This window comes from Pseudochaenichthys georgianus, chromosome 22 (genome assembly GCF_902827115.2).
Source record: "Pseudochaenichthys georgianus chromosome 22, fPseGeo1.2, whole genome shotgun sequence".
NCBI lineage: Eukaryota > Metazoa > Chordata > Actinopteri > Perciformes > Channichthyidae > Pseudochaenichthys > Pseudochaenichthys georgianus.
Window position 1 is genome coordinate 32,547,254 of NC_047524.1, and position 27,733 is coordinate 32,574,986.

The 27,733-nt window shown below is 44.6% G+C and overlaps 1 protein-coding gene across 1 annotated transcript; it reads left to right on the forward strand.

Moving 5' to 3' along the window:
- Positions 1–27,509, forward strand: LOC117467728 (mitogen-activated protein kinase kinase kinase 7-like). Its single transcript, XM_034111562.2, has 14 exons — positions 1–473; positions 1,896–2,006; positions 2,770–2,835; positions 6,628–6,673; positions 6,891–7,029; positions 7,742–7,866; positions 8,306–8,434; positions 9,306–9,436; positions 11,523–11,607; positions 12,633–12,763; positions 12,848–12,986; positions 13,636–13,697; positions 24,281–24,396; positions 26,411–27,509. Exons 1-14 carry the CDS (start codon positions 408–410, stop codon positions 26,580–26,582), a joined length of 1,518 nt encoding a protein of 505 aa, XP_033967453.1. The 5' UTR covers positions 1–407; the 3' UTR covers positions 26,583–27,509.
- Positions 27,510–27,733: the final 224 nt, after the last annotated feature.

Genomic DNA, 27,733 nt, shown 5'->3' on the forward strand with positions numbered 1-27,733 from the left:
GCTCGCAGAAACAAAACAAAGCTGCATTCAAGAGCCCGCCTCAGCAGGACGGCTGGATGAGAAGACCTATAGCTCGTAATAAAATGAATATTTTGCATCACATGTCACAGGCTTGAGGAGACATCCGTTCGATAGTCTTACATCGGTCCAGTCACGGTATATAGGGTGAGAAATGCTCCCTATTGTTCCGTTTTCCCCCCTATGTGCGGGGACGTTACCCAGCGCCACAGATGTTTCATTAGGCAACAGTGCTGCGCGAGCTGCTGGTGCCCACTTCCTGAATTCACAGCAACAGGAGCCCACAAACATTGCAGCGAATCGTTTTTCTGTCGGTAAGTAGCAGAGAAGCTCCGGTCGGAACCCCAGCACCGTCGGCTTGGTTTGAGGGGTGTTGCCGCTCCGCTGACATGGTGGAGACTCCAGCCGGCTGTCTGTTTGAAGACATCCAGTATGAAGACATCCAAGTTGAAACGGTAAACTCACTGAGCTACAGCAGAGGGCATTAACGTTAGTTAGCTCTGCGGTGCCGAGGGGAAATGTCCCTGTACTAGCAGCTACAATAAAACCGCGTACTGTTTGTGTTCAACACTTGGGTAACAGACAGACATGCTACTTTAACGGACTGAGCTTTAACGTGAAATACAGAGACAGGCGAACACACTTGTGAGCAGACCTATAACCATGACAGAATCCGCCTTTAAACCCCGTAACATCGTTTTAACAAGCAGGGCAAGGCCTCAGCCTCCAGTGCAACAGAACAGTCGAGATATGTGTTCTGGATAAACTCAGTGTAGATACTTCTTTAAGTGCAGCAGAGAAAAGGAAAAGCTTAAAGGGAAGAAACGTGAGAGCAGTTAACCCTTGCATCATGCTCACATGTTGGACCCTTATGTTCTGTTCGGTTCAAGTTAACATGGTATAGTTTATGGGTTTTAAAAGGGAACCTAACCTATATTGTCTTTATCTCATTTCCTAGCGATATAGATTATATATCTGATCAATACTTGCAAATACTTGCAAAAATACAGGTTTATTGCCTAGTAGGTTAACACATACGAGGATTAGTCCTTTGTTTATGATGCAAACATAAACACAGTCAAATAAGATGTATAGGTGTATATCAGTATGTAGTGTCTCTACTTGAAAGAGTCCTCTCCTGCTGATGTTCAGGTGTATATCAGTATGTAGTGTCTCTACTTGAAAGAGTCCTCTCCTGCTGATGTTCAGGTGTATATCAGTATGTAGTGTTTCTACTTTAAAGAGTCCTCTCCTGCTGATGTTCAGGTGTATATCAGTATGTAGTGTCTCTACTTTAAAGAGTCCTCTCCTGCTGATGTCCAGGTGTATATCAGTATGTAGTGTCTCTACTTTAAAGAGTCCTCTCCTGCTGATGTCCAGGTGTATATCAGTATGTAGTGTCTCTACTTTAAAGAGTCCTCTCCTGCTGATGTTCAGGTGTATATCAGTATGTAGTGTTTCTACTTTAAAGAGTCCTCTCCTGCTGATGTTCAGGTATATATCAATATGTAGTGTCTCTACTTTAAAGAGTCCTCTCCTGCTGATGTTCAGGTGTATATCAGTATGTAGTGTCTCTACTTTAAAGAGTCCTCTCTTGCTGATGTTCAGGTGTATATCAGTATGTAGTGTCTCTACTTTAAAGAGTCCTCTCCCGCTGATGTTCAGGTGTATATCAGTATGTAGTGTCTCTACTTTAAAGAGTCCTCTCCCGCTGATGTTCAGGTGATCTACATGAGTCAAATAAATGTAGTGGACTACGGTGTACAATATTATAAAGTAGCAGTAATGGAAATACTCAAGTAAAGTATAAGTATCCCCAAAATATACTTGTGCATTGCATCCTGGGTAATATATTGTCATGTCTTTCTTCTTTTCAGGCTGTTGGCAGAGGGACATTTGGAGTGGTCTTCAAGGCCATCTGGAAAGGACAGGATGTGGCAATAAAGACCATAGAGAGTGAGAATGAGAGGAACGCTTTCCTGGTGGAGGTACGGATCCCACTGTTACATCGACACCCCGCACTGTTACATCGACACCCCGCACTGTTACATCGACACCCCGCACCGTTACATCGACACCCCCCACCGTTACATCGACACCCCGCACCGTTACATCGACACCCCGCACCGTTACATCGACACCCCGCACCGTTACATCGACACCCCGCACTGTTACATCGACACCCCGCACCGTTACATCGACACCCCGCACCGTTACAACGACACCCCGCACCGTTACATCGACACCCCGCACCGTTACATCGACACCCCGCACCGTTACATCGACACCCCGCACTGTTACATCGACACCCCGCACTGTTACATCGACACCCCACACTGTTACAACTTTGAGTGAAGATGGCTGTGCTGCCCTAACAGTAATTGGTTGTCTGTCTCCATATAAGTCTCCACATTTGTTAACTCGAGAATATCCCGTATCTTGCTGGAGACAGATCTCAGAAGATCCCACATGAGCAATTGAGTCTTCACTCTATTAGCTTATACAGTACAAATACACACATGCACACACATGCATTTTTCACCTGAGAGGTGTAGGAGTGAATTGGTAGCCATGTTTTGGCGCCCGGGGGTTCAGTGTTTTCTTGTTGTTGTCCATACTGGGACTTGAATCAGTCACCTATTGGCTCTAATGCCAAGTCCCACATCATGCTCCACTACAGATCTCATAGACAGACAGTTATTAATGTATTAGTGTGTTGATGGTAATAAGTGTGTTTTTGTTTGTGCACAGCTCCGCCAGCTGTCCCGGGTCAATCACCCCAACATTGTTAAGCTGTATGGCTCCTGTGACAATCCAGTGAGTATCACACACACACACACACACACACACACACACACACACACACACACACACACACACACACACACACACACACACACACACACACACACACACACACACACACACACACACACACACACACACACACACACACACACACACACACACACACACACACACACACACACACACAGTTACGCTAATAGCTTGTATGATGTGTGTGGTACAGGACAGAATAATGTACTACAGAGCTCATCGTCAGGGTTTCTGATAACGTGTGCCAGAGCTGTTAGTACGGATTTAGCGGATGCTATTGTCATAAGTGCCTTACAATCAATCAATCAATCAATCAATCAATCAATCAATCAATCAATTAATCAATGTTTATTTATATAGCCCAATATCACAAATGTTGCATTTGTCTCAGTGGACTTCACAGTGTGTACAGAATATCGGTATGACAATACGACACCCTCTGTCCTTAGACCCTCACATCGTACAAGGAAAAACTTCCGAAGAAAAACCCAGTTTAAAGGGAACATGGGAGAAACCTCAGGGAGAGCAACAGAGGAGGGATCCCTCTCCCAGGATGGACAGATGTGCAATAGATGCCGTGTGTAAATTGAAAAGATAATACATTTGCAACATAGGTAGTCCAAATGTTTGGAAATGCATGTGTGTATAATAGGAAGATGAATCCACAAGGATATCCATCCAGGACCGATGATCCAGGACCACAGCCACAACTCGCGATCCAGAGCTCGCGATCCAGGGCTCGCGATCCAGGACACAGGACCGCAGGATCATCCATGACTCCGGATCCCGGCGTATATAGACACCAAAAAGAAAGACATTTGGGGAAGCTGGGTTAATCGGAACATGAGAGTACACAGGTACAGACGGAGAGAAGGAAGAAGTAAGATGTCCCCCGACAAACTAAGCCTATATCAGCAAAACTAGGGGCTGAATCTAATCAGCCCTAACTATAAGCTTTATCAAAAAGGAAGGTCTTCAGCGCACTCTTAAAAACGGATAGGGTGTCTTCCGCCCGAACACAAACTGGAAGCTGATTCCACAAATGTGGAGCTTGATAAGAAAAGGCTCTGGCTCCCATTGTACTTTTAGAGATTCTAGGAACAACCAACAACCCTGCATTCTTGGAACGCAATGCCCTAGTAGGACAGTAGGGTATAATGAGTTATTTAAGGTAAGATGGCGCCTGCCCATTAAGGGCTTTGTAGGCGAGAAGAAGAATTTAAAATTCTATCCTGTGTTCTATAGGGAGCCAGTGTAAGGCAGCCAGAACAGGAGTAATGTGGTCCCTTTTCCTAACTCTGGTTAGTACACGAGCTGCAGCATTTTGAATCAGCTGAAGCAACTTGACTGACTTCTTGGTACTCCCTGATAATAAAGAGTTACAATAATTCAGCCTAGAAGTAACAAATGCATGGACTAGTTTCTCTGCATCGTTTTGAGGCAAGATATGCCTGATTTTTGAAATGTTACGTAGATGGTAGGGGTGTAACGGTACACGTACCCGTACCGAAATTATTCGGTACGGGCCCTTCGGTTCGGTACACGTGTGTACCGAAGTGTACCGAACAAATATAACTTTAAACGTAAAAAATTGAGAACGTGAACAACTTCTTGGAAGTAATCTCAGGTGCTGCAGCATTCAGAGTAATTTGCTCCCATTGTGTTCAACGCGTCATAGAGCGAGCAAGTCATTTAATTGGACGAGCTGGTCAGAGGGATGCGTTCAAATGTAGTCAGTAATTTAAGGAACTGTCGAAATGGCGAACGCAGATAAAGTTGAGCTCGAAAATCCTCCAGCATCATTGAAGTCTCCGGTTGGGGAACATTTTGGTTTCGCAGTTACGTACAAGGATGACGGACAAAGACAGGTGGACCGAACCAAAGCTGTTTGTCGGCATTGTTCAACTAAAATTGATTACGCGGCTGGCAATACATCAAACTTGCACACTCATTTGAAAAGGCATCACCTGAACGTGAATATCACCGGTACCAAAAGACTGAAGTGCAAACCCAACTCCCACTAGCATTTAAGCCTCCACCACTCGCAGAGAGTTCAGACCGAGCCAAAGCTATTACAAACGGCAAATATCCTTATGTTGCCATGTTAGCAAAGCGCTACCTGGCTGTATCTGCTACTACCTCTGTCCCTAGCGAGAGGGTGTTCTCCACGGCAGGAGACATTGTTAGTGCCAGCAGATCTGCCCTTTCGGCAAGCAATGTGGACAAGTTCATCTTTCTTTAAAAAAACATGAAATGACAAGCCAGTCATAATGTCAAACTGGCTGCTTAGGTACTAGTACAGTACAGTACAAATACAGATTATTTCAGTTCATCGAAAAGCTGCACCTTAATGTTTATTTTATTATATTTATTTGAGTGAATATTCATAGTTTAATAATAATTAAAAACCCAAAACTAATATTTTATGTTTTGTGAGTACTAGTACAGTAAAGTTCAAATACAGATTATTTCAGTTCATCGAAATGCTGCACCTTAATGTTTATTTTATTATATTTTGTATTTATTTGAGTGAATACATTATTCACAGTTTAATAATAGTTTTTAAAAAATATGTTATGTTTTGTGATAATTTTTTCTGCTGTACCGAAAACGTACCGAACCGAACCGTGACCTAAAAACCGAGGTACGTACCGAACCGAAATGTTTGTGAACCGTTACACCCCTAGTAGATGGAAGTAGGCGGTCCTTGAAATTGATTTTATGTGGGCGTTAAAGGATAAACCCTGATCAAATATAACACCAAGATTCCTTATAGTCTCACTGGAGGCCAAATTAATGCCATCCATAGTTAGTATATCTTTAGATAATTTGTTTCATAGATTCTTCAGGCCAAGTACAATAACTTCAGTTTTGGTCGTGTTTAACATCAAAAAGTTTAAGGTCATCCACGTTTTTAAGTCCTTAAGGCAGTCTTGAATTTTATTTAGATGATTAATTTCATCAGGCTTGATTGATAAATATAGTTGAGTATCATCCGCATAACAATGAAAGTTTACAGAATGATTCCTTATAATATTGCCTAACGGAAGCATATATAATGTGAACAAAATAGGTCCGAGCACTGAGCCCTGTGGCACTCCATGGCTAACTTTGGTTTGCGTGGAAGATTCATCGTTAACACGTACAAACTGTGAGCGTTCAGATAGATAGGACCTAAACCAGCCTAAAGCAGTTCCCTGTATGCCAACTAAGTGCTCTAGTCTTTGCAATAGGATATCATGGTCGATAGTATCAAATGCAGCACTGAGATCGAGCAAAACAAGAATAGAGACAATAGAGTCCATTCAACCAAAGGGATGCACACTCAATAAAGTAAGAATCGTGCAGGTGCATTAGCTTCCAATGAGCCAAACCATTTAAGTGCTACTGCATTAGCTTCAAATGAGCCATATTATATTATCCTAATGGAAATATTGCAGTGTGGAAGAGAAGTCCCGGCCTACAAACGGTATTCTTTGGTACAAGTACTGTAGAAAAATAAAACCATGATAATTGTAATATATTTTTATATATAATGTGAATCATGTTTTTTTCCCTCTTATATTGCAAGTCCTATTGCAATTTTAGTCAAAAAGAATTCCAATGAGTTATTTTTCCCAATGTGTGCAGCTAAACCACGTAGAGTACCAGCTGTGTTCTGTCAGTGGAGCAGCAGTGTTCTTATTTCATTATGAGCATGTTGCATGTGGTAACAGTAGCTTAGCTCAGAGAAAGTTCCAGATGAGCCTAATTTCTGTTTCTTCCTCTCAGGTGTGTCTGGTCATGGAGTACGCAGAATGTGGCTCGCTATATAACTGTAAGTCCTAGCATGTCTGTGAAATATTCTAGTTAATGTATGCATGTTGATATTGCCTCAGCTTTTCTGAAACTCACTCCCTGTTACACTGTTCCTTTCAATGATGTTTTAATTATCTTCTTTTCCATTATAAAATGGATTTGCTCTAAAATGACAGCTTCTCCTGTAAAGTATTTATCTGATTATTTTCTTCCCTTTCTTTCCCTGGTGGTCCCAGTGCTGCACAGTGCCGAGCCCCAGCCCCACTACACAGCGTCCCACGCCATGAGCTGGTGTCTGCAGTGTGCTCAGGGGGTGGCCTACCTGCACTCCATGAAGCCAAAGGCCTTAATCCACCGGGACCTCAAACCACCAAAGTATGTCATTAAAGATTCAAACATTGAAAGGTTAATTTCATATGCACAATAGCTACAGTGTAGCTGGTAGAAAAGAACATTTGAAGTCCCAGGCTTCCACCAGTGTAAAACGCAACATATTTAAGAGATAAAGGACGACGGGAGTAAAATAGTGCTCATTTTCTGAATACACTTTTGGTTAGGTGCTTGCAATAAGTGCTGTTTAGGATTAAGAGGTTTTTCTACAACATAAAATATGTCAGTTAGTCCCCCACTGGTGAATGTCTGAAGCATTAGGTGACATCAAATCAGCGGTTGCTAACCGTGGATAAATGAGACGTCATCTCTCCAACCATTAGCCATCTTTAGCTTAGCGGTGGTGACACCAAGTCATGCAAATGTGATGACGTTTGTTTTAAGCTTTTTACTTCCGTTTCTTGCAGTTGCGCTTAGAATATTTTGAAGTGTGTTCTATACTATTATTTTTGTCGAGGGACCCCTTGTGATGCAAACCTCCGGTTCAGCCTATAAAACTACGTCTGTCCCTCCATCCACAACAAAAGAAATATATCTCCACACCTTGTGATGTCATTGTTTGGTCCCAATAAAATGCTTTGATTTATGACCAATTGCGTGCAAAGATATCCTATGCAAACTGGAACATCGATCCCACATGAGCTTATTAAAAAGTGTTTTCCTCTGGTCTTTAACCCCGTCCTCTGTGCTGTTTCAGTCTGCTGCTGGTGGCTCGTGGTACCGTGCTGAAGATCTGTGACTTTGGAACAGCTTGTGATATTCAGACATACATGACCAATAATAAAGGCAGCGCAGCCTGGATGGCCCCGGAGGTGTTCGAAGGTGAGATACAAAACACTGCCACTCCCCAATGTGCTCAAACCCCTGTATCTTTAAAGGAAATTCAGATTAGAACTTTTTCCAATTGTGATGGCTTTAATCTCCTAATCGTGTAGAGCACCTTAAAGGTCAATTCTTGTTGCAGTGAATTGTGAGAGGCTTTTTAGTGAACCTTCCTCGCATAGACTGTACATTAGAGACTATGGAGACAAGTGCCTCTTAAGCATGTGTGCGTCCCCTATAACATCGTTAACAAAGCAATTGACACAAACCAATAGTGATGGAATAAAGTGATTCTTCGGTTGACCTGTAATACGCAGATGTAGTCCTAATTCAGCTTGTATGATTAGATTCAGTTCATAGGCATTAGCAGCTTCATGTTGACCTGTACTTCCCATCGGTCTGAAGTCCTGAATGAACTCCCTGCGCTGTGTGTCCTCAGGCAGTAACTACAGTGAGAAGTGTGACGTGTTCAGCTGGGGCATCATCCTGTGGGAGGTCATCACACGCAAGAAGCCCTTCGACGAGATCGGCGGCTCGGCCTTCTGCATCATGTGGGCCGTCCACAGAGGTGAGCACTGTCACGTTACACTCCATTCAGCAGACGCTGCTTTCCCCCAAAGCCACTGGCCATACGTGCATGAACCCAGCAGTGCATCGCTTTCAAAAGCTTTCGTCCTCTTTTTGTGGAAAGGGTGCGTTTGTTTTTTTGTCAGCATGTGACCATGGCACACTGTGGCTCATGATCAAGCATGTATCAAGAAAGGCCTTTAAAGCAGACTTCAGTGGGAGTTGAAAGAAATGATACCATGTGTCAGCAGGACAGCTCTTTGACCAGTTTATTGCAGAATTTCAACAGCAGCTGGAAAGTATGTATACTTTCTTCTGTTCTGATGTGAAGGGGGAGCTCATTCTACCGTTTTAGAGCCAGGATAGCGAACGGGCATGTTTATGTTGAGGGGTACGGTGAAGCTCCAAGGGAGGGAGTATCACATGCGATTGATCGATGTGGAGCGAAGTGCACATGCTGGACTCTGTGGGTTAACTGTGTCCAGGATGCAGGAAGAGCCTGGTCTGTTCACAGCTTGGGAGACCTGTGTCTTGGAGTGCATCAGGGCAGCAGCCAGTGTAGTGTGGGAGAACATGGGGAGGGTGAAGAGCAGTCAGGCTGCTGCATGTAGACCAGCCAGGAGGGAGGTGCAGTAGTCGAGACGTGAGATGACAAGAGCCAGGACCTGGAGCAGGACCTGGAGCAGGACCTGGAGCAGGACCTGGAGCAGGACCTGGACCTGGAGCAGGACCTGGACCTGGACCTGGACCCGGAGCAGGACCTGGAGCAGGTCCTGGAGCAGGACCTGGAGCAGGACCTGCTGATGGAGCCAGTGTTCCTCAGCAGGGAGTTTAACATCCAGCTTCCTGAGTGTCTGCTTCCTGTGACGCAGGTACGCGGCCCCCCCTGATCAAAGACCTTCCGGAGCCCATAGAGACCCTGATGACGCGCTGCTGGGACAAAGAACCCAGCCAGAGACCGTCCATGGAGGAGGTGAAGAACACCATGAGCAACCTCATGAAGGTATGTGATGTGTACAGGGTGAACCAAATCCTTATTCTTAGCGTGAATTCTACGTGTCATGAAGCGGAGCTAATGAGATCTGTTAAATGAAGCAGCGATCACATCAGTTTAGAGAAACACAAGCTGTGAAGACAGAACTATGACGGTAAAGAGTTAAACATAGCAATGGAATGAAATATGACCAAACATGAGCGAATCAAGAGAGAGCCATGGACTAAGATATGGACACAAGTAGAGATGAACACTTGCTTTGGTGCGTTCAAGTCCCATACTGGACTGTGTTGTATCATTTGACCTGAACATATACATAGCAGATGTAGAGCATAACCTTTAATTAAATAAGATTCAAAGGATTCAAAGGCTTTATTTCTCATGCCCACGATAGCGTCATTTTTGCCAATTAACATCTTAAATTACAGGCTCCTCTAATAATGCCAAGACGTACAAATAGTCAAAGAGATAAGCAAGTACGCTGCAGGACATGAAACATCAGCAAGGTGTCAAATGGAACTGTAATTCTGTACATTAGCATGCATACTGTAATCATCGATGTATATGTGGAAAGTACTTTAAACCTTGCTATAAATTCATTTTATAACAAGGAAATTATTTTAGAATAGAGTTCTCTTTCGATTGGGATTATGTGATCTGCTTTGCAGAGGTGGGTCCTCGAGTCACATGACTTGCTCACCAGCGCGCAAAGAGCTGCGCCCTTTACGCAACGCCTTCACTGTGTTTACCTTCATTAGGACAGCTACAGAGCGACCGCAGGCTGCTACGTGTTGACCACACACACGCACCTCTACACACACACACACACACACACACACACACACACACACACACACACACACACACACACACACACACACACACACACACACACACACACACACACACACACACGCACCTCTACACACGCACCTCTACACACACACACACACACACACACACACACACACACTTCTACACATATCCAACTGCCCGATTAATCCCCCTATTACTCGTTTTATGAAGGAGATGTCCGCTCACTAAGGCGTGTGTGTGTGCGTGTGTGTGTGTGTGTGTGTGTGTGTGTGTGTGTGTGTGTGTGTGTGTGTGTGTGTGTGTGTGTGTGTGTGTGTGTGTGTGTGTGTGTGTGTGTGTGTGTGTGTGTGTGTGTGTGTGTGTGTGTGTGTGTGTGTGTGTGTGTGTGTGTGTGTGTGTGTGTGTGTGTGTGTGTGTGTGTGTGTGTGTGTGTGTGTGTGTTCGGTCTGTCTGTCTGTCTGTCCGACAACGGCATTTGTTTTCATCATGCGCCCTGGTACATGCACTATTCCGTTGTATTTGATGCAATATTTCTTTGACACAGACACAGTTAGGAACACAACGAGACAGTGGCATATGGAGCCCTTAGACAGACCATGGAGGAGTGCTGGGACCCAGCCGGGCAGGAGGCTCAACACGTTGATGTACCACGTGTGTTTTCACTTTAGAGCCCTTTAGAACGTATGGGGTTATCATTTCAGCGCCCCACTCTCCATTGCTGTTTATGTTGAAAATAAAACTAACATTTTCATAACCACAATATTTGAACTGGACACTGGGCTATTCATCAGCATTTCCTATGACTTGACTTGTGACGTTCTTGACCTGAGCAATGACTTGCTTGACTCTCACCACAGTGACTTGGGACTTGCTTGAGACCTGTAGGTCAAGACTTGAGACTTGCACATGTAGGACTTACTCCCACCTCTGCTGCTTTGTGAAACTGACTTAACAGCCGGCATTTAAAGGGTCGTAATGTTATTAGCATTAGCAGTTAGCAAACCTGTTAACTAACCTAAGCAGAACCAGGCTAGTCTTGAGAGAACAGTTTCCATTGTGAATTAGGTCCAGCTTGTTTTAAAATGAATCCTCCTTGTTCACGCCCCGATAGAACCCACAGCTCAGACACAGGTTGGAACTGATATTCTCAGTCGCTCTGGAAGAGGAAAAGTATAACCGTGTTCTAACTGTGTTGGAACCGTTCATTCAGCGGGTTAATAGTTTGTTTGTACCAAGAATGTCTCTTCACAGATCCTTGTGAACGTGTTGTGTTCCGCAGTACTTCCCTGGCTCTGATGAACCTCTCAAGCTGCTGCACCAGTCCTCAGCCAGCCGGAGCGGCTCCTCCTCCGCCACCAGCACAGGTAACTCCTCCTGTCTGAGTCCGCGTAGACCAAGGCTATGCAACTCTGCTGTTCATGTGAAGGCTAGGGGCTCGGGGCGGACATTTCACTGAGCTACTATTCTGCGGGGGAAAGACCCACTGGACCACCTTCTGTTCTGCTGGTTTGGGTTTACTGGGTAGCATTGTAGATGTACTCCTCAGATATAGGCCGGCCACGGAGTAGAGTGGTCTCAGTCAATGTGTGCTTGGACATGATGCCTCACCCCCACAGAGTGTGCATGTGAGTGTCCTGAGCAGATGCACCTTGCCTCTGTCTTCATATGGATGTGTGTGAATGGGTAGATGATGACATCACTTTAAGGGCTTGCAAAGTGCATTATAAACTCATTCATCCTGAATACATGTACTCCTAGGATAAGAAAGATGTATGCTTGACACCATGGGGTACTTGGCTCAGGAGACCGCATGGGGATTTGAAATCAAAATGATGCTGAGTTGGGATGGAGACATGCTGAAGTGCTGTTAGTGGAAAGGTTGTCGCTCTTGCCGGACTGCTTCCCAGTCCGTGAGAAGCACGAGGGTCAGCGGTGCCAGGAGGGTGCTGCTGGGTAGGGTTGAAGTAATGCTGTTACAGGTCCTCTTTGGAGGATGGTGTGTGTGCCCAGTGACGGGACATGCTGGGACAGGTTCAGAAAGAGATGGCAGATGTCATTTTATCGGTACACTTGGTCAAAAGAACTGGAGCCGTTATTTTCCGTGTTTGTTTGAGTGGAGTTTGGTGAAACAACCCCAGCTCACAGCGGCACTGTGCCTCTGGGGAGATCTCTACAGAACAGCTGATCCAAATAACTTCATGCACTCCCCCCTGAGATAATCACAACTTGGAAACACACACACACACACACACACACACACACACACACACACACACACACACACACACACACACACACACACACACACACACACACACACACACACACACACTCCCCCCTCAGTCATTGTAGTGTGACGTGTCTCCTGATCCTCCTTTGCTGTGTGCAGGCTCGTATGCTGACTACACCATGAACAGTAACCGCAGTGACGAGAACGCAGAGCACAGAAACTCGGTGGGCCGAGACGAGACCCTGAAAAGCTTCGAGGCCAAATTCCCTCTGCAGTTCAAACCCTCCAAGGTAATGAGAGCAACGAGAGTGCACACAGTGACATCACAACATCACACTCTGTCCTTCTGATCTGAACCTTCTCCTCCCTTGCAGACGGCCACTCTGCGTTCCAGCCTGTCCAGGGTCTCCAGTGTGGACAGTCAGCTGGGGCGCTCTCAAAGCCCGCCCCAGTCCACCAGTCCTGGGACGAACAGCAGCCAAACAGAGCTGAGGATGACCTTTAGTCCCACAGGTAGGACACCGTGTGTGTGTGTGTGTGTGTGTGTGTGTGTGTGTGTGTGTGTGTGTGTGTGTGTGTGTGTGTGTGTGTGTGTGTGTGTGTGTGTGTGTGTGTGTGTGTGTGTGTGTGTGTGTGTGTGTGTGTGTGTGTGTGTGTGTGTGTGTGTGTGTGTGTGTGTGTGTGTGTGTGTGTGTGTGTGTGTGTGTGTGTGTGTGTGTGTGTGTGTGTGTGTGTGTGTGTGTGTGTGTGTGTGTGTGTGTGTGTGTGTGTGTGTGTGTGTGTGTGTGTGTGTGTGTGTGTGTGTGTGTGTGTGTGTGTGTGTGTGTGAATATATATATATATATAGCTCTTGGACTGGATTATGAACACACCTGAAAGGTCTATTGTGTTTCTTTGTCAATGGGCCAGCACACGTTGTCTGTACTACACCAATGTGTTATAATCCAAGCCTGATTGATAACACATATTAAAGACCTGGAATATTTTTGGGAAAACTGACATCACTTTCCCTAATCTTTGAGTCGCATTGTACTACCCACAATGCACCACTAAGGGGCCTCACAGTGCAGTACGTGTGTCCATGCATTCTGCTTCAAGAGCTCCTTCACATTGACAATGACTAAGTGTGTGTGTGTGTGTGTGTGTGTGTGTGTGTGTTCAGCTACCAATGGGTTAGACGGCTCAATCCCCCTGGCCTACCTGAAGCTGGATCATCAGTTACAGGTAAGTGGAAAATACACTTAACAAAATCTTCCTCTAGTCACCAAGTAGCAAAAGCAGTTAGTGTTATATGGATGTTCATTGTTTAATAGAGAACTGGTGAACATGTTGCATTGTGGTCAGGCGGAACCTGAAGGCATTTCACTTCCTGTTTGCTCCACTTTCCTCTTCCTCTCAACATTACCACCCTTAGAGTACTTTGTGTGCATGCTGCCGGAGGATTTATTGATTTGGATAACTAGGGATGCTCCGATCGCCGGAATCAGTATCGGCCGATACCGATCGAGTGGGCGGGGCCTAAATGGAAGATTTAAACATCACTTTAAATCTTCCATTTAAAGTGATGTTTAAAACTCAGTTAATGCTCATTCACTGGAGCTTCCACACACAACAATCAACTTAATTATTACATTCAAATGATGTTCATTATTCAAGTTTACATTCACTTTGGAGAGTAACACGGGAGAGATGAGCGGAAGCCTCTCTTTTCCTCTCTCCCTCTCTCTCTCCCCCCTCTCCCCCCCTCTCTCCCTCTCCTGACAGCCCGTCAGTATCTCATGCAGCTCACTGATCCAGTAATGAGTGACTCGACAATGAAGAATACATATATTTATAACTAGTTTAGCTTGTTCCAGAGGTAGATAAAGTGTGTTAGGTCTAACTCTTACGGTACGTCCACACAGCAGCTTTTCAAAAACCTTGAAAAGCTTGGAGCTGGGCGTGTCTGACAGCTTGGGGATTTTTTGCGAGCAACGCGACCAACAACCAATCACATGAATCTCCCGCCCCCGACATACAAAGCAAAAAACCCCGGGATTGTATGCGAGCAATATATAAATATATAAACTCCCCAAACAGGCGAAACCTACCAGTTTCCCCCACTGTCTCTGCCACCTCCCTCCATGCTGGTTCCTCCGGTTTGGATCCCGTTAAAAGTTCTGGTCGTAAAGAACCGGGTGATTTGCTACCGTAATTTCTCGTTTGGAATATGAGGAAATGAACTGCGGTCTGGTTCTCCCTGTGTGTGTGTTTCGCTGCGCTTACCGGTCCGGCGGGCGGAGCTGCAGGATTTCTGCTTCACACACGTTGCATACCGCTATTTTACTGCCTTTTTCGGACACCTTAAAATAATGCCAGACCGGTGAAGCCATGTTGGCGAGCTTGTTTTGCCGCACACAGAGAAAAGTGTCATGTATTTTACGTAATGCGATCGGTATGTTTAGAGACACCGATCGTTCGGTGGAGAGTGAGTATCGGCCGGTCTCGATCGGAGCATCCCTATGGATAACTTATAAATATACACTCACCGGCCACTTTGTTAGGTACACCTTGCTCCCTTTTGCCTTCAGAACTGCCTTAATTCTTCATGGCATAGGCACACGGTGTTAGGAACACTCCTCAGAGGTTTTGGTCCATATTCGACCCCACCCTCACTTTCCTCCCTCATGTTAACCAGGTCACACAAACCGCCTTCTTCCACTTAAAGAACATCGCCCGCATCAGACCTCCCCTCTCATCGGCCGCTGCTGAAACTCTGATCCATGCCTTCATAACATCCCCACTGGATTACTGCAACAGAGTCCTCTATGGTTCATCTGTATACACTCTCAAAACACTTGAATATGTCCAAAACGCCACTGCCCGTATGCTCAGCTCCACCTGACGCTCACCACGCCTATCCTCCACCTCCACTGGCTCCCCATCAAACACTACCTCTGTGACCTCATCCAACGACACACCCCCAACCGTGGCCTCAGGTCTGCTGAAGCTAACCTACTGCAGCCCATCAGGACAAAGCTCCGGACCTGGGGTGACGGGGCCTTCGCTGCAGCCCCCCCCCCCCCCCCTCTCGAACTCCCTTCCCAGTCACATCCGAAAGGCCAACACTCTCACGTCATTCAAACAATCCCTCCAAACTCACCTTTTCACTCTTGCCTTCAACTCCTAATCCCCTATTCCACCTAGCTTAGCACTTTTTACTTTTATTGTAATTGTTCTTCTTTACTTGCTTTTAAAGCGCTTTGAGCACCACAAAAAGCGCTATATAAATAACATTTATTATTATTATTATTATTATTATATTGACATCATAGCATCACGCAGTATCTGCAGCTTTGTCGGCTGCTTCCCGTGATGCAAATCTCTGGTTCCACCACATCCCAAAGGTGCCCTATAGGATGCAGATCTGTGGGGGGGGCCATTTGAGTGAACTCATTGTTGTGTTCAAGAAACCAGTTGGAGATGATTTGAGCTTTGTGACATGGTGTTATCCTGCTGGAAGTATCAGTATTAAGAGGATATCCCTGATGAAGCCATATATAGGAGCTTATATTATTTAATAGTTATCCATTTATTTTATTGTTCTGTTTAGTTTATAGTAAATCTTCCTTTTAATTATTATTTAAGTTGATCAAATAAGTTATACTATGCCTCTGTTTTTGTAAAGGCAGCCTCTGGGCGCCGGGGGAGGGGAGGCCTGCTCATTGTAACTATGGGATACAGGTGGTAGTGAGCGGCGCACCGGTAGGCTTATGGTTTTTACCATCGGGTAAGAAGGAAGAGAAAATGCTTGATGTGTTGATGATAAATTGCACTGAAACGACTTTTGCTCGGACCTTGATTTTTACCCGTGCGTAAGATTCGCTGACGGGTGCCACAGCGGCACTTTACTTTGCGTTATATGTCTGTCTTATATTTTTATGATTTTGGCCGCTATACAGTAAAAAACCCGCCTCATGAATGGATACTATTTTTTGGAAACCCTTTTTCTGTGGATGGCCCGCTGCAAGGAGGGATACACGGATTTCCTTATTGAAACTTCCGTGAGTCGCGTGGAAAGACAAGAGGAGGACAGACGTCGGCCTCGTTTTGGACATGTTTGTACGCGAGGCAGTGCGCGTGGGACTCGTGAGTAAACAAGAGGAACACATGAATGATGTGTCATGCTTGTTGTGATTTAATCAATGGATGCATACGCAAATGAAAATATGAGCCAAACGTGTCACATGTTATGGATGGAATGATTAAACGCTTCATCAAAGAAATAAGGACGTCTGTGCAAGCCAGTCTCACGCACGCTGCGGAGAGCAGCGTTATGGATTAACGCAGACGCAATCTGATCAAAGGGATTGAATACAATCAAAAGCAACTCAAGTAAAAATGACTGAACCTAAAACTGCCATGGAGGCAGAGCTCTTTTAAAATCCCTCACGGCCTCACGCAGAGGAAACTTGGAGTGTGCACAAGAAAACAAAAGCCCTGCTCACTGACGGTGGAAATGTTGATGAAGTTGATGATTGCATGGATATGTTAAAAACTGCTATAGATGAATTCAATAAAGTGCATAATTCTCTCCAACAACTCTCATCTGAAGAGGAAAAGGACATTGATGTAACAGACTGGTATGAACCCAGAATGATGAACTTTAATTACTTTGCAAAGGAAGTTAAAGCATGGAGAAGAGAACGTATTGCACAACTACAAGTTGATCCACTTGAGAGTATCTCCAATGCCTCCAGAAGGACGACAACATCAAGGGCCTCGTCTGCTGCCAAGTTAGCATCAGCAGAAAGGGCAGCTCTGAAGGCTAAGTCTGCTGCTTTAAAGGACATGCATGCATGCACTGCGACTGGAGGAAACCACTCAAATCAAAAATGGAACAGGTGGAGATGGAATCACAGATTGCAGCAGCAGATGCCAAAATGAGGATGATCATCTTGGGGATGCTATGGACGCTTATTTAGATGAAGAAGGTAAACTGGACAAGGTGGAGCAATCGTATACAAACACTTCTGTCTTGGAATGTATTGAAGTAGCTGCTGTACCTACAACTCCACTACATAGAACAATTGTGGATTTCCATAAAAGATCACAAGCAAATGGTGCATCAAGCCCACAACTGGAAAATCCTGCAATCAACATTTGTACTCAGGAAAACCTCAACACCCTGGCACAGAGACGAGAGGACATAGCTGATCTCATGATGATGCAACACAATCTATCCCTGCTACCTGAGAGAGAGGGGCCTGTGTTTAATGGTGACCCACTCTCGTATCAACCTTTCATGCATGCATTCAGACACCTAATGGAAGAGAAAACTAGTAACTGCCAGGACAGGCTCTACTTGAACAGTTTACATCAGGTCAAGCCAGAGATCTGGTCCGTAGCTGTCTTCACATGGATGCACAAAGAGGATATTCAGAGGCCATGCAACTTTTAAAGAGACATTATGGAAATGAAATGAAAATGGCAAATGCTTACCTGGATAAGGCACTCAACTGGACAGCTATCAAGCCAGATGATGGAACATCTCTTCATGCCTACTCACTATACCTAAGAGAATGCCTTAACGCCATGCAGGACTTGGAGTACATGGATGAGCTAGACGTCACATCAACGTTAAGACTAATTGTATCCAAGCTACCATATAAGCTCAGGGAAAGATGGCGCACTACAGCGTACGAAGAATTTCAAAAGGAAAACATCAGCGCTAGAATCAAACATCTGGTCGAATTCACCGCAAAGCATTCTGACATATTATTACACCCAGTGTTTGGAGAAATTAAAGACTCAAATCCCACTAAAAGGATAATCACCACCAATAGGACAACTGACCTCAGAACACCTAAAAGGAGCAGTAGCTTTGCCACGGATGTAGCCGCAACTGAACATTATGACACCATGCTACAGGCATTTAAGGTGCAGCAACCCACCTACATCAAAGCTGCCCCTGCAACCCTATGTAGTTTCTGTCAAGGCAGGCATGCAGTAGTGGACTGCTTAAAACTCAAATCAGAGCCTCACGACCAAAAGGTTAATTATCTAAAGACAAATGGTTACTGTTTTGGTTGCCCTGTTTTGGTTGCCCTTTTGGAAGGGTCACATGAGCAAAAACTGTACATTGAAGCTAAACTGTCTAACATGCCAAAGGAAACATCCAACACTGCTGCATATTGATGAATTAAATTCAAAACATGTCACCCTGCAAAACAGTAGAACAGAACCAAAGCGAGCGTCCATCAACAGTGCGAAGGTATCAGCTGATCAGTCAACAGGGGCAGGTGAGGATTGTGCCCTTGCTATTGTTCCGGTGCAAGTTAAAGCAGCAAAAGGAAGCAAGTATATTCAAACCTACGCCTTTCTTGACCCTGGGAGCACGGCCACATTCTGTACTGAAAACCTAATGATCCAACTGAATACTAAAGGACGAAAGACTGAAATTCTACTCCGCACAATGGGACAAATACGGAATACAAAAAGCTATGAAATCACTGGTCTGGAAATAGGAAACATAGATGGAGGACAATTTCTCAACTTGCCCAAAGTGTATACACAAACTAAGATTCCTGTCTCAAAGGAAAACCTTCTCACACACTCCGATCTTGAAAAATGGCCTCATCTCAGTCAGATCCAAATCAAGGAAATTGATGCAGACATTGAAATGCTGATAGGGATGAATGTTCCCAAAGCCTTGGAACCCTGGGAAATAATCCACAGTCAGGGAAATGGACCATATGCAGTGAAGACAATGTTTGGATGGGTGGTCAATGGGCCCCTCAAATCTCACACTGCTATGGATACTTCTGAAACAATGTCAGCAACTGTCAATAGAATTTCACTGGATAATCTGAGGGACCAGCTAGTCTCACAGTACAACCAGGATTTCCCTGAAAAGGAATATGAGGAAAAAAGAGAGATGTCATGTGAGGACAGGAAATTCATGGACTTGGCTGAAAGTTCAATAATCATCAAAAACGTACATTACAACTTACCTCTACCCTTCCGTGATAAGGACTTGGCCCTGCCTAACAATTACAACATGGCAATACATCGCACAGCCAACTTTGCTGGGAGATTCAAGAGGGATTCAGTTTACGCTGAAGAATATAAAGCCTTCATGGAAAAGGTACTGGACAAGGGCTATGTCGAAAAGGTTCCACAAGATCAACTTCAGAGATCAGACGGCAGGCTCTGGTACATACCGCATCATGGGGTTTACCATAAAAGAAAGAAGAAACTCAGGGTTGTATTTGACTGTTCATCTTCATTTAAAGGAAAGTCCCTTAATGCTGAACTCCTCCAAGGTCCGGACTTGACTAATCCCCTTCTAGGCGTCTTGCTTCATTTCCGTCAGGAGAAAATTGCATTGATGGCTGACATTGAAGCAATGTACTACCAAGTACAAGTACAGGAAGACCACCGTGACTATCTCAGGTTTTTGTGGTGGCCTCAAGGAGACATCAGCAAATGACTGGAGGTCTATCGGATGAATGTGCATCTCTTTGGTGCAGTAGCATCCCCAAGCATAGCCAGCTTTGCCTTACAACAAGTGTCAAGAGACAATACCAGTAAATACAGCATGGAAGTACTGGAAGCCATTCAGCGCAGCTTTTATGTGGATGATTGTCTCAAATCTGTGGCTTCTACAACTCAAGCTATCGACCTCACCAAGGATCTAATGAAGGCATGTGCTGAAGGAGGATTTATTCTTACCAAATGGGTGAGTAACAGCCAAGACGTGCTTGGAACCATCCCTGAAGTGCACAGAGCTAAACCAGTTGAGCAACTAGATCTGGACAAAGACAAAACACCTCTAGAAAGAGTTCTAGGCATCCAGTGGAATATCGTGAGAGATACTTTTACCTTCACTGCTGCCATCTAACACAGAGTTCCTACAAGAAGAACAGTTATTTCTATTGTCAGTTCGATGTACGACCCCCTCGGTTTCCTTTCACCATTCATCCTCAAGGCCAAGCAAATCCTTAGAGGACTCTAGATTGATAAGTGTGGATGGGATGAAGTTATCCCAGAACACCTTTCAAAGTCATGGCAAAGATGGATAGCAGAACTAGATCAGCTGGGCAGATTTGAAGTGAACCGGTGCATGAAGCCTGAACATCTTGGATTCATAAGGACTGCTGAGCTGCATCACTTCTGTGACGCAAGTGAAACAGGGCATGGCACTGCAAGCTACATTAGATTCACGAACCACAAAGGAGATACTCACGTGTCATTCAGTCTCGGGAAATCCAGAGTCAATCCTCTGAAGCAAATCACCATTCCCAGACTGGAGCTTGCAGCTGCTACACTTGCTGTAAACGTTGACAGGATGTTACAGAAGGAACTAAACATGAAACTACAGAAATCAACCTTCTGGACAGATAGTACATCAGCACTAAAATACATCCACAACCAAACAAAAAGATTCCATACCTACGTTGCGAATAGGATAGCTTTGATTCACAACCTGTCCCAAGAAAGCCAATGGAGGCATGTAAGTTCCAAGGACAATCCAGCAGACTTTGCATCACGTGGATTGAATATTGAACCATTCTTGGAGTCCAGAAGATGGTTGAATGGCCCTGACTTCCTTTCAAAGGAGGAAAGTGATGGCCCGAAGAGCCAAAGGATCTTGGACACATCCTCCCTAATGATCCAGAGATTAAAAAGGACATCTCTGTTAACAGCTTGAAAATAAATAACTGTGCAACCACCGACCTCATTGAACACTACTCCTCTTGGAAAAAACTACAGAGAGCAGTTGGTTGGTTGTTGAAACTCAAAAGACTGCTTCGATCCAAAAGAGCTAAAGCACCAGTGACCCGCTCCAAAACAGCAGAAAGACAACCAGGACTATCTGTGGAGGATTTGGAGGAAGCAGAGAAATCCATCATTCACTACGAACAAGAGCGCTACTTTGAATCTGAGCTGATGCTGCTAAGGAAAGGAAAAGATGTTAAAGCTGACAGCCCCTTACGCAGAGTTGATCCTATTCTGAATGAAGGTATCCTACGGATTGGAGGACGCATAAGTAAATCTGCTATGCCAGTACATTTGAGAAACCCGATAATCCTTCCAAAAAACTCCCACATATCCAAACTGATTCTACGCGACATTCATCAGCAGGTCGGACACTCTGGGAGGAACCACATGCTCTCCAGACTAGGCCAGAAATTCTGGTTACCCTCTGCTAACTCTTCTGCAAGGAAAATAATAAAGGCTTGTGTTTTTTGTAGACGCATGCAAGCTAGAGTTGGAGAACAAAAAATGGCTGACCTACCTGAAGATCGTGTGGCTCCAGACCTTCCACCTTTCTCTCATGTGGGAATTGACTATTTCGGACCCATCGTGGTTAAAAGAGGTCGAGGCCAGGTGAAGCGGTGGGGGGTAATATTCACCTGCCTTGTGAGTCGAGCTATTCATCTGGAGGTGGCGAGTACCTTGGATACTAACTCCTGCATCAACGCCATAAGGCGGTTTTCATGTCGAAGAGCACCAATTCTAACAATCAGAACAGATCGTGGGACCAACTTTGTAGGCGCTCAGAAGGAACTGGAGACTGCTCTAAACCAGCTTGATCACAAAAGGATCCAGGATTCCCTGCTCTCTGAGCAAGTCAGGTGGCTGTTCAATCCCCCATCAGGAGCACACTTGGGAGGAGTGTGGGAAAGACTGATCAGGCAGTTCTTCAACATCAGGTCATGGATAATGAAATGCTACAAACTGCCTTTTGTGAAGTTGAATCTATGCTCAATGACAGACCAATCACAACTGAGTCTGCTGATCCTAATGATTTAGAACCCCTCGCGCCAAAGCACCTGCTGCAGCTGAAAACCAAACCACTCTTACCACCTGGACTCTTCTGCAAAGATGACCTCGACACCAGAAAGACATGGAGACAAGTTCAATACCTTGCAGACCTCTTCTGGCAGAGGTGGGCTAAAGAATATCTGCCACTCATGCAGCAAAGGCAAAAGTGGGTGAACACGAGAAGGAATCTTCAACCCAACGATATTGTGGTCATCGTCGATGAAACAGCACCAAGGAACTCATGGCCCCTCGGCCGTGTGGTTAAAACCCTGCCCGGACCCAAAGGTCAGAAGTGTGTTAGTTCAGACCAAGACTAACATCCTGCAAAGGCCCATTAGCAAGCTCTGTCTACTCCTGGAAGCCAACTGAGCCAAGAGCTAGCCAGTGCCCTACCCCGTATCCCCTGCACACACACATACTGTCTTTCTTACATCTGTCCATACACAAACCTCTATCTCAAACTCCACTGATACCCTTTTGACTATTGTCTCCTGCCTCAGGGACAGTGAGTGGTGAAACCACAAGAGACACTGATGCAGCATGAACTTTGGGGGGGATCTAAGTGGGGGCTAATTGAAATGACTTGTTGAATGTATATATGCATATTAGTAGATTTTATATGATAAACAAAAATGTAATTAGATATTTTGCGTAGTTTAAAATATTTAAAGGTGTTACCTGGCTCCATAGAATGTTTTGTTGTAATTGATTTGCTATTGCATCACAATTAGGGGCCGGTATGATGAAGCCATATCTAGGAGCTTATATTATTTAATAGTTATCCATTTATTTTATCGTTTAGTTTATAGTAAATCTTCCTTTTAATTATTATTTAAGTTGATCAAATAAGTTGTACGATGCCTCTGTTTTTGTAAAGGCAGCCTCTGGGCGCCGGGGGAGGGGAGGCCTGCTCATTGTAACTATGGGATACAGGTGGTAGTGAGCGGCGCACCGGTAGGCTTATGGTTTTTACCATCGGGTAAGAAGGAAGAGAAAATGCTTGATGTGTTGATGATAAATTGCACTGAAACGACTTTTGCTCGGACCTTGATTTTTACCCATGCGTAAGATTCGCTGACGGGTGCCACGACGGCACTTTACTTTGCGTTATATTTCTTTCTTATATTTGTATGATTTTGGCCGCTATAATCCCCCACGCCATTACCCCCCCACACCATTACCCCCCCACGCCATTACACCCCCACGCCCAGCCCACACCGGTGATACCAGGCGGGACAGATCCATGCTCTCATGTTGTTTACCACACATCCTGACCCCACTGTTCAAATGTCGCAGCAGAAATGGAGACCCATCAGACCAGGAAACATTTTCCAATCTTCTATTGTGTGAATTGTAGCCTCAGTTTCCTGTTCGTGGCTGAAGGGGGGGCTCAGTGTGGTCTTCTGCTGCTGCAGCCCCTCTGCTTCCATGGGTTGTGTTCAGAGAGGGTCTTCTGCGTACCTTTGTTGTAACTAGTGGATATTTGAGTTACTGTTGCCTTTCTATCATCTCTTGAACCAGTCTGGCCTTTCTCCTCTGACCTCTGACCTCTGGCATCAACACGTCTCCCAGAGAACGGCCGCTCACTGGATGTTTCCCTTTGTAGGCCCATTCTCTGTAAACCCTAGAGATGGTTGTGTGGGGAAATCCCAGTCGATCAACTCGTCTGGCACCAACAACCATGCCACGTTCCAAGCCACTTAAATCACCTTTCTTCCCCATTCTGATGCTCCGTCTGAACTCCACCACTTGTTCCTCTCTCTCATTTAGCTGTCACCTTCTATTGGTGCTTGTGACCCGTCTGTGAGCGTTGTGAGAAGCGCTCTAAATGTGATGTTGAAGCAGTTTTCAAGGTGTAGCATTGGAGGGTTCAGGATGTTGTGCCTCCACTGTCTTAGCTTCTCATAGTATTCCTCACACGTAGCCCGTGTTAACGTTGGTGTCGTGTCCCTGCTGTGCATCAGTGTGTTTACCAGCGACCTGTCCTTGTGTTTCAGCCCCTGGCTCCCTGTCCTAACTCCAAAGAGTCCATGGCAGTGTTTGAGCAGCACATCAGCATGGCTCAGGAGTATTTGAAAGTCCAGTCAGAAATCACTCAGCTCCTCCTAAAGAAGTAAGTCCACACCTGCTATTACTTGATTTCGTATATGGTATATCTTTTTCAAATGTGATCGAATCCAACCGTCTGTGTTTCCAACGTACAGTGTGTTTGGTTGATATCGTGTATGTGCTTGGGTTGTGGGATCACAATGGAACTAGTTTACTTGATTAGTTCAATATTCAAATTGAAGGAAGCACAGTATTTCATAAAGGGTTTAAATGAATGTGTGTGGAGCTGCAGAGATATCAGGCCGACACACCATGTTCCATAAACAAAGACACACTAACAAGGATCACACTTTGATCATTGATCAATATATGTTTCAATAGAAATGAGAAAAACACGGCTAAAATGATCATTCCTTTCTATTTTCAATCAATCAATCAATCAATCAATCAATCAATCAATCAATCAATCAATCAATCAATGTTTATTTATATAGCCATATATAAATAATGGGCTATATTATACCTATACCTATTTTGTCATGGTAATATCAGTCAAAAAGAATAGCTTTTTGTTTGACCAAATGGTGCAGTCCTATTAAAGAGTTGAAACAAACACTCTCTATCCTTGCTGTCCAATCAATGAGTCAGCTGTTGGGTCATGTGACTGCACCAGTGAGAACACTTTTTTTGTTTATTAGAGGGAGATGAGAAAATGAAAATAAATCCATGTACAGAGCTGGAGTCAGGACGCTGTTAGCCTAGCTTAGCATAAAGACTGGAAGCAGTGATCTGTGAGGCTAGCCAGGCTGGCTGCTTCCTGCTACTCCCGGTCTTTATTTCATGCTAAGCTAAGCAGCCTTGACTTCTTATGTCACTGAGACGAAGAAGGCCAAATGAAGCAAAGAAATGTACTTCCAAACATTTCTGTTCTTTTTAGGCGTATGTTGTAAAAAAAGAATTGGTCAAAGCACCATCACTGTATCAATATCGGTTGTTTCAGTGAACAGCCAAATGTTGTGCTACTGTATGTTCAATGTTGCAAGGTATTGTGGGACGACATCATCTCCTTTCCTTTCACAAAGGATGGGCCAGTGTTTCCTCAGCTAAAGGAGATTATAATGGAAGCATTCCTTTCCTATCATCATGGCTGACACTGAGGTATTTCAGGGTCATTTCCCCTTTGTTAAGAACCTTCCTAAACCAAAGTACTTTTTAAGTGTTAGCCTAGCTTTGCATAAAGACTGGAAGCATGGGAGACATGTAAGTAACTCCCTGTCAAGCACTTTTTCTCTCTGTGCATTGGTTTGAAAGTGATCTTGACTAGCTAGCCAGATTCCTTTCCCTTCTAGTCATGAAGCTATGCTAAGTAGCCCTGACTTCTCATGTCACTGTTATGAAGAAGGCAAACTGAACCAAAGAAACGTATAGTTCCAAATATGTCATAGTCCTTTGAGAAGTCTGCTGCGGTCCAACAATGTGTCAGAAGCATTGTTACGGTCATAACGTTCAATTGTTTCCATGAACGGCCACGTTAACTGTTGCAAGTGCAAGGCATTGTGGGACGGCATTGTCCTCTTTCCTATCACAGAGGATGGTCCGGTGTTTCCTCAGCTAAGGGAGATTACAAAGGAAGCATTCCTCTCCTATCATCTAGAGATTTGAAACCGCTCTTATCACGGCTGACACTTAAGAACCTCCGGGTCATTTCCCTTTGTTCGGAACCTTCCTAAATATATAACCCTATCTGACGACAATCCTTGAGTCAGGGTGTTGTTAGCCGAGCTAAGCATAAAGACTGGAATCAGGGGTAACGGTATCTAACTCCCTGTCAGATTGTGTTAAGCTATGCTAAGCTAAGTAGCCCTGACTTCTCATGGCACTGAGATGCAGAAAGCAAGACGAACAAAGTAAGCATGATTCCAAAACGGTTGGTGTCGTCCTTTGAGACTTAGCACCTTCTCCAAGACAGAGTACATAACATTGTACGCTTCATATTTCATGCTGCAGTCTGTACGTTCTAGAGTGATTGAAAGGTGGCGGTCAGACGTCCTGTCGGTAACGGTGTTCCTTGTGTGCAGAGAGAGCCTGATGTCGGAGCTGGAGCAGGAGCAGAGGGAGCAGCAGAGCTCCTCCCGCCTCATCCAGGAGCACGGCAAGCTGCTGGAGGACAACAGCAGCCTGTCTGCCTACTGCCAGACCCTAAGGGGCAAGCTGAGCCTGGTCCAGAGCCAGAACCAGCAGCACAGCTAGGACCCGCCCCCGCTGCCGACCAATGAGAGGACTCACTCCATGAACTGAGCAGACAGTAGGGAAGCCCGTTAACGCATCAAGAAAAGGATAACTGGTGACGAAGTGGGTCCAACGCTGGCTCACACAGACTTCCACTTTCGCATTTCTGTTGTTTTAAATCCGTTTCAAAGTGCACTCCAACCTGAGAACACCAACGTCACTACAATCATTTAGTTACACATCGTCATTTGTTTTTAGGTACAATTCTGATTGTTTCTCAAAGCAATCATTTCAGTTCATCTTTAAAAGAAATACCATATGTTTGTTTTTTTAGATCATGACGTTTAAACAACATTTTAAAACACTAAAATGCCAGTGAGTGTTATTTTTGGTGTATTTTTTGAGAAAAGTAACAATTTGTAAATTCTTACTTTTCTATTTTCAGTTGATCACACCCGTTGTATTGTTTGATGAAAAAAGGAAGGGAATTGTGGGCCGTATAATTTTAAACCAGTTTGACTGTGAACACAGCCTTACCGTAGGCTCTCTGCTCCAGACGCGCTGCCTCGGAGCCACGGCAGAGCTTTGGTAACGGCTGTTTGAAATGGAAATACGTGTAGAATAATGAACCTGACGCACATTTCTATATCTGTTTAACTTTCTTTTTACACACTTATATTTCACGGAATTATATTAACATTATTCTGCACTGCACTTATTTGGGTGAAAGAAAGCACGTGTTTGAGTGTCACGTGGTGCGTTCACTGACCGTGGGTCACTATGGGATGGACTGGTCATTGTAATGCATTTCTTCAGACGGTGCCTAAGGATTGTTCCTGTACAGTTCATTTTTTTCATCTCAGTTTATTTTATAAAACATTTGTCCTGTGATTTTTAAAATGTACATACTGCAATATATGCTTTTAGAAAGTAAAAACAAGGTTTGTACGATTTTGTCCTGTCATCATTTAAAATATGGATTTTACTGCAAGTTAACAATTATTTCTTAAAGCAGATTATTTTTCTTGTGACCAACACAATTATTAATTTCCGCTCCAACACATTGTACATGATAGGCTAAGGGGCGGGACATCCCTAAGTGGTTGACCAATCACAACAGAGCCGGCCAGCTGACCAATCGGAGCAGGCTGGGCTCTGGTTTCAGACAGAGG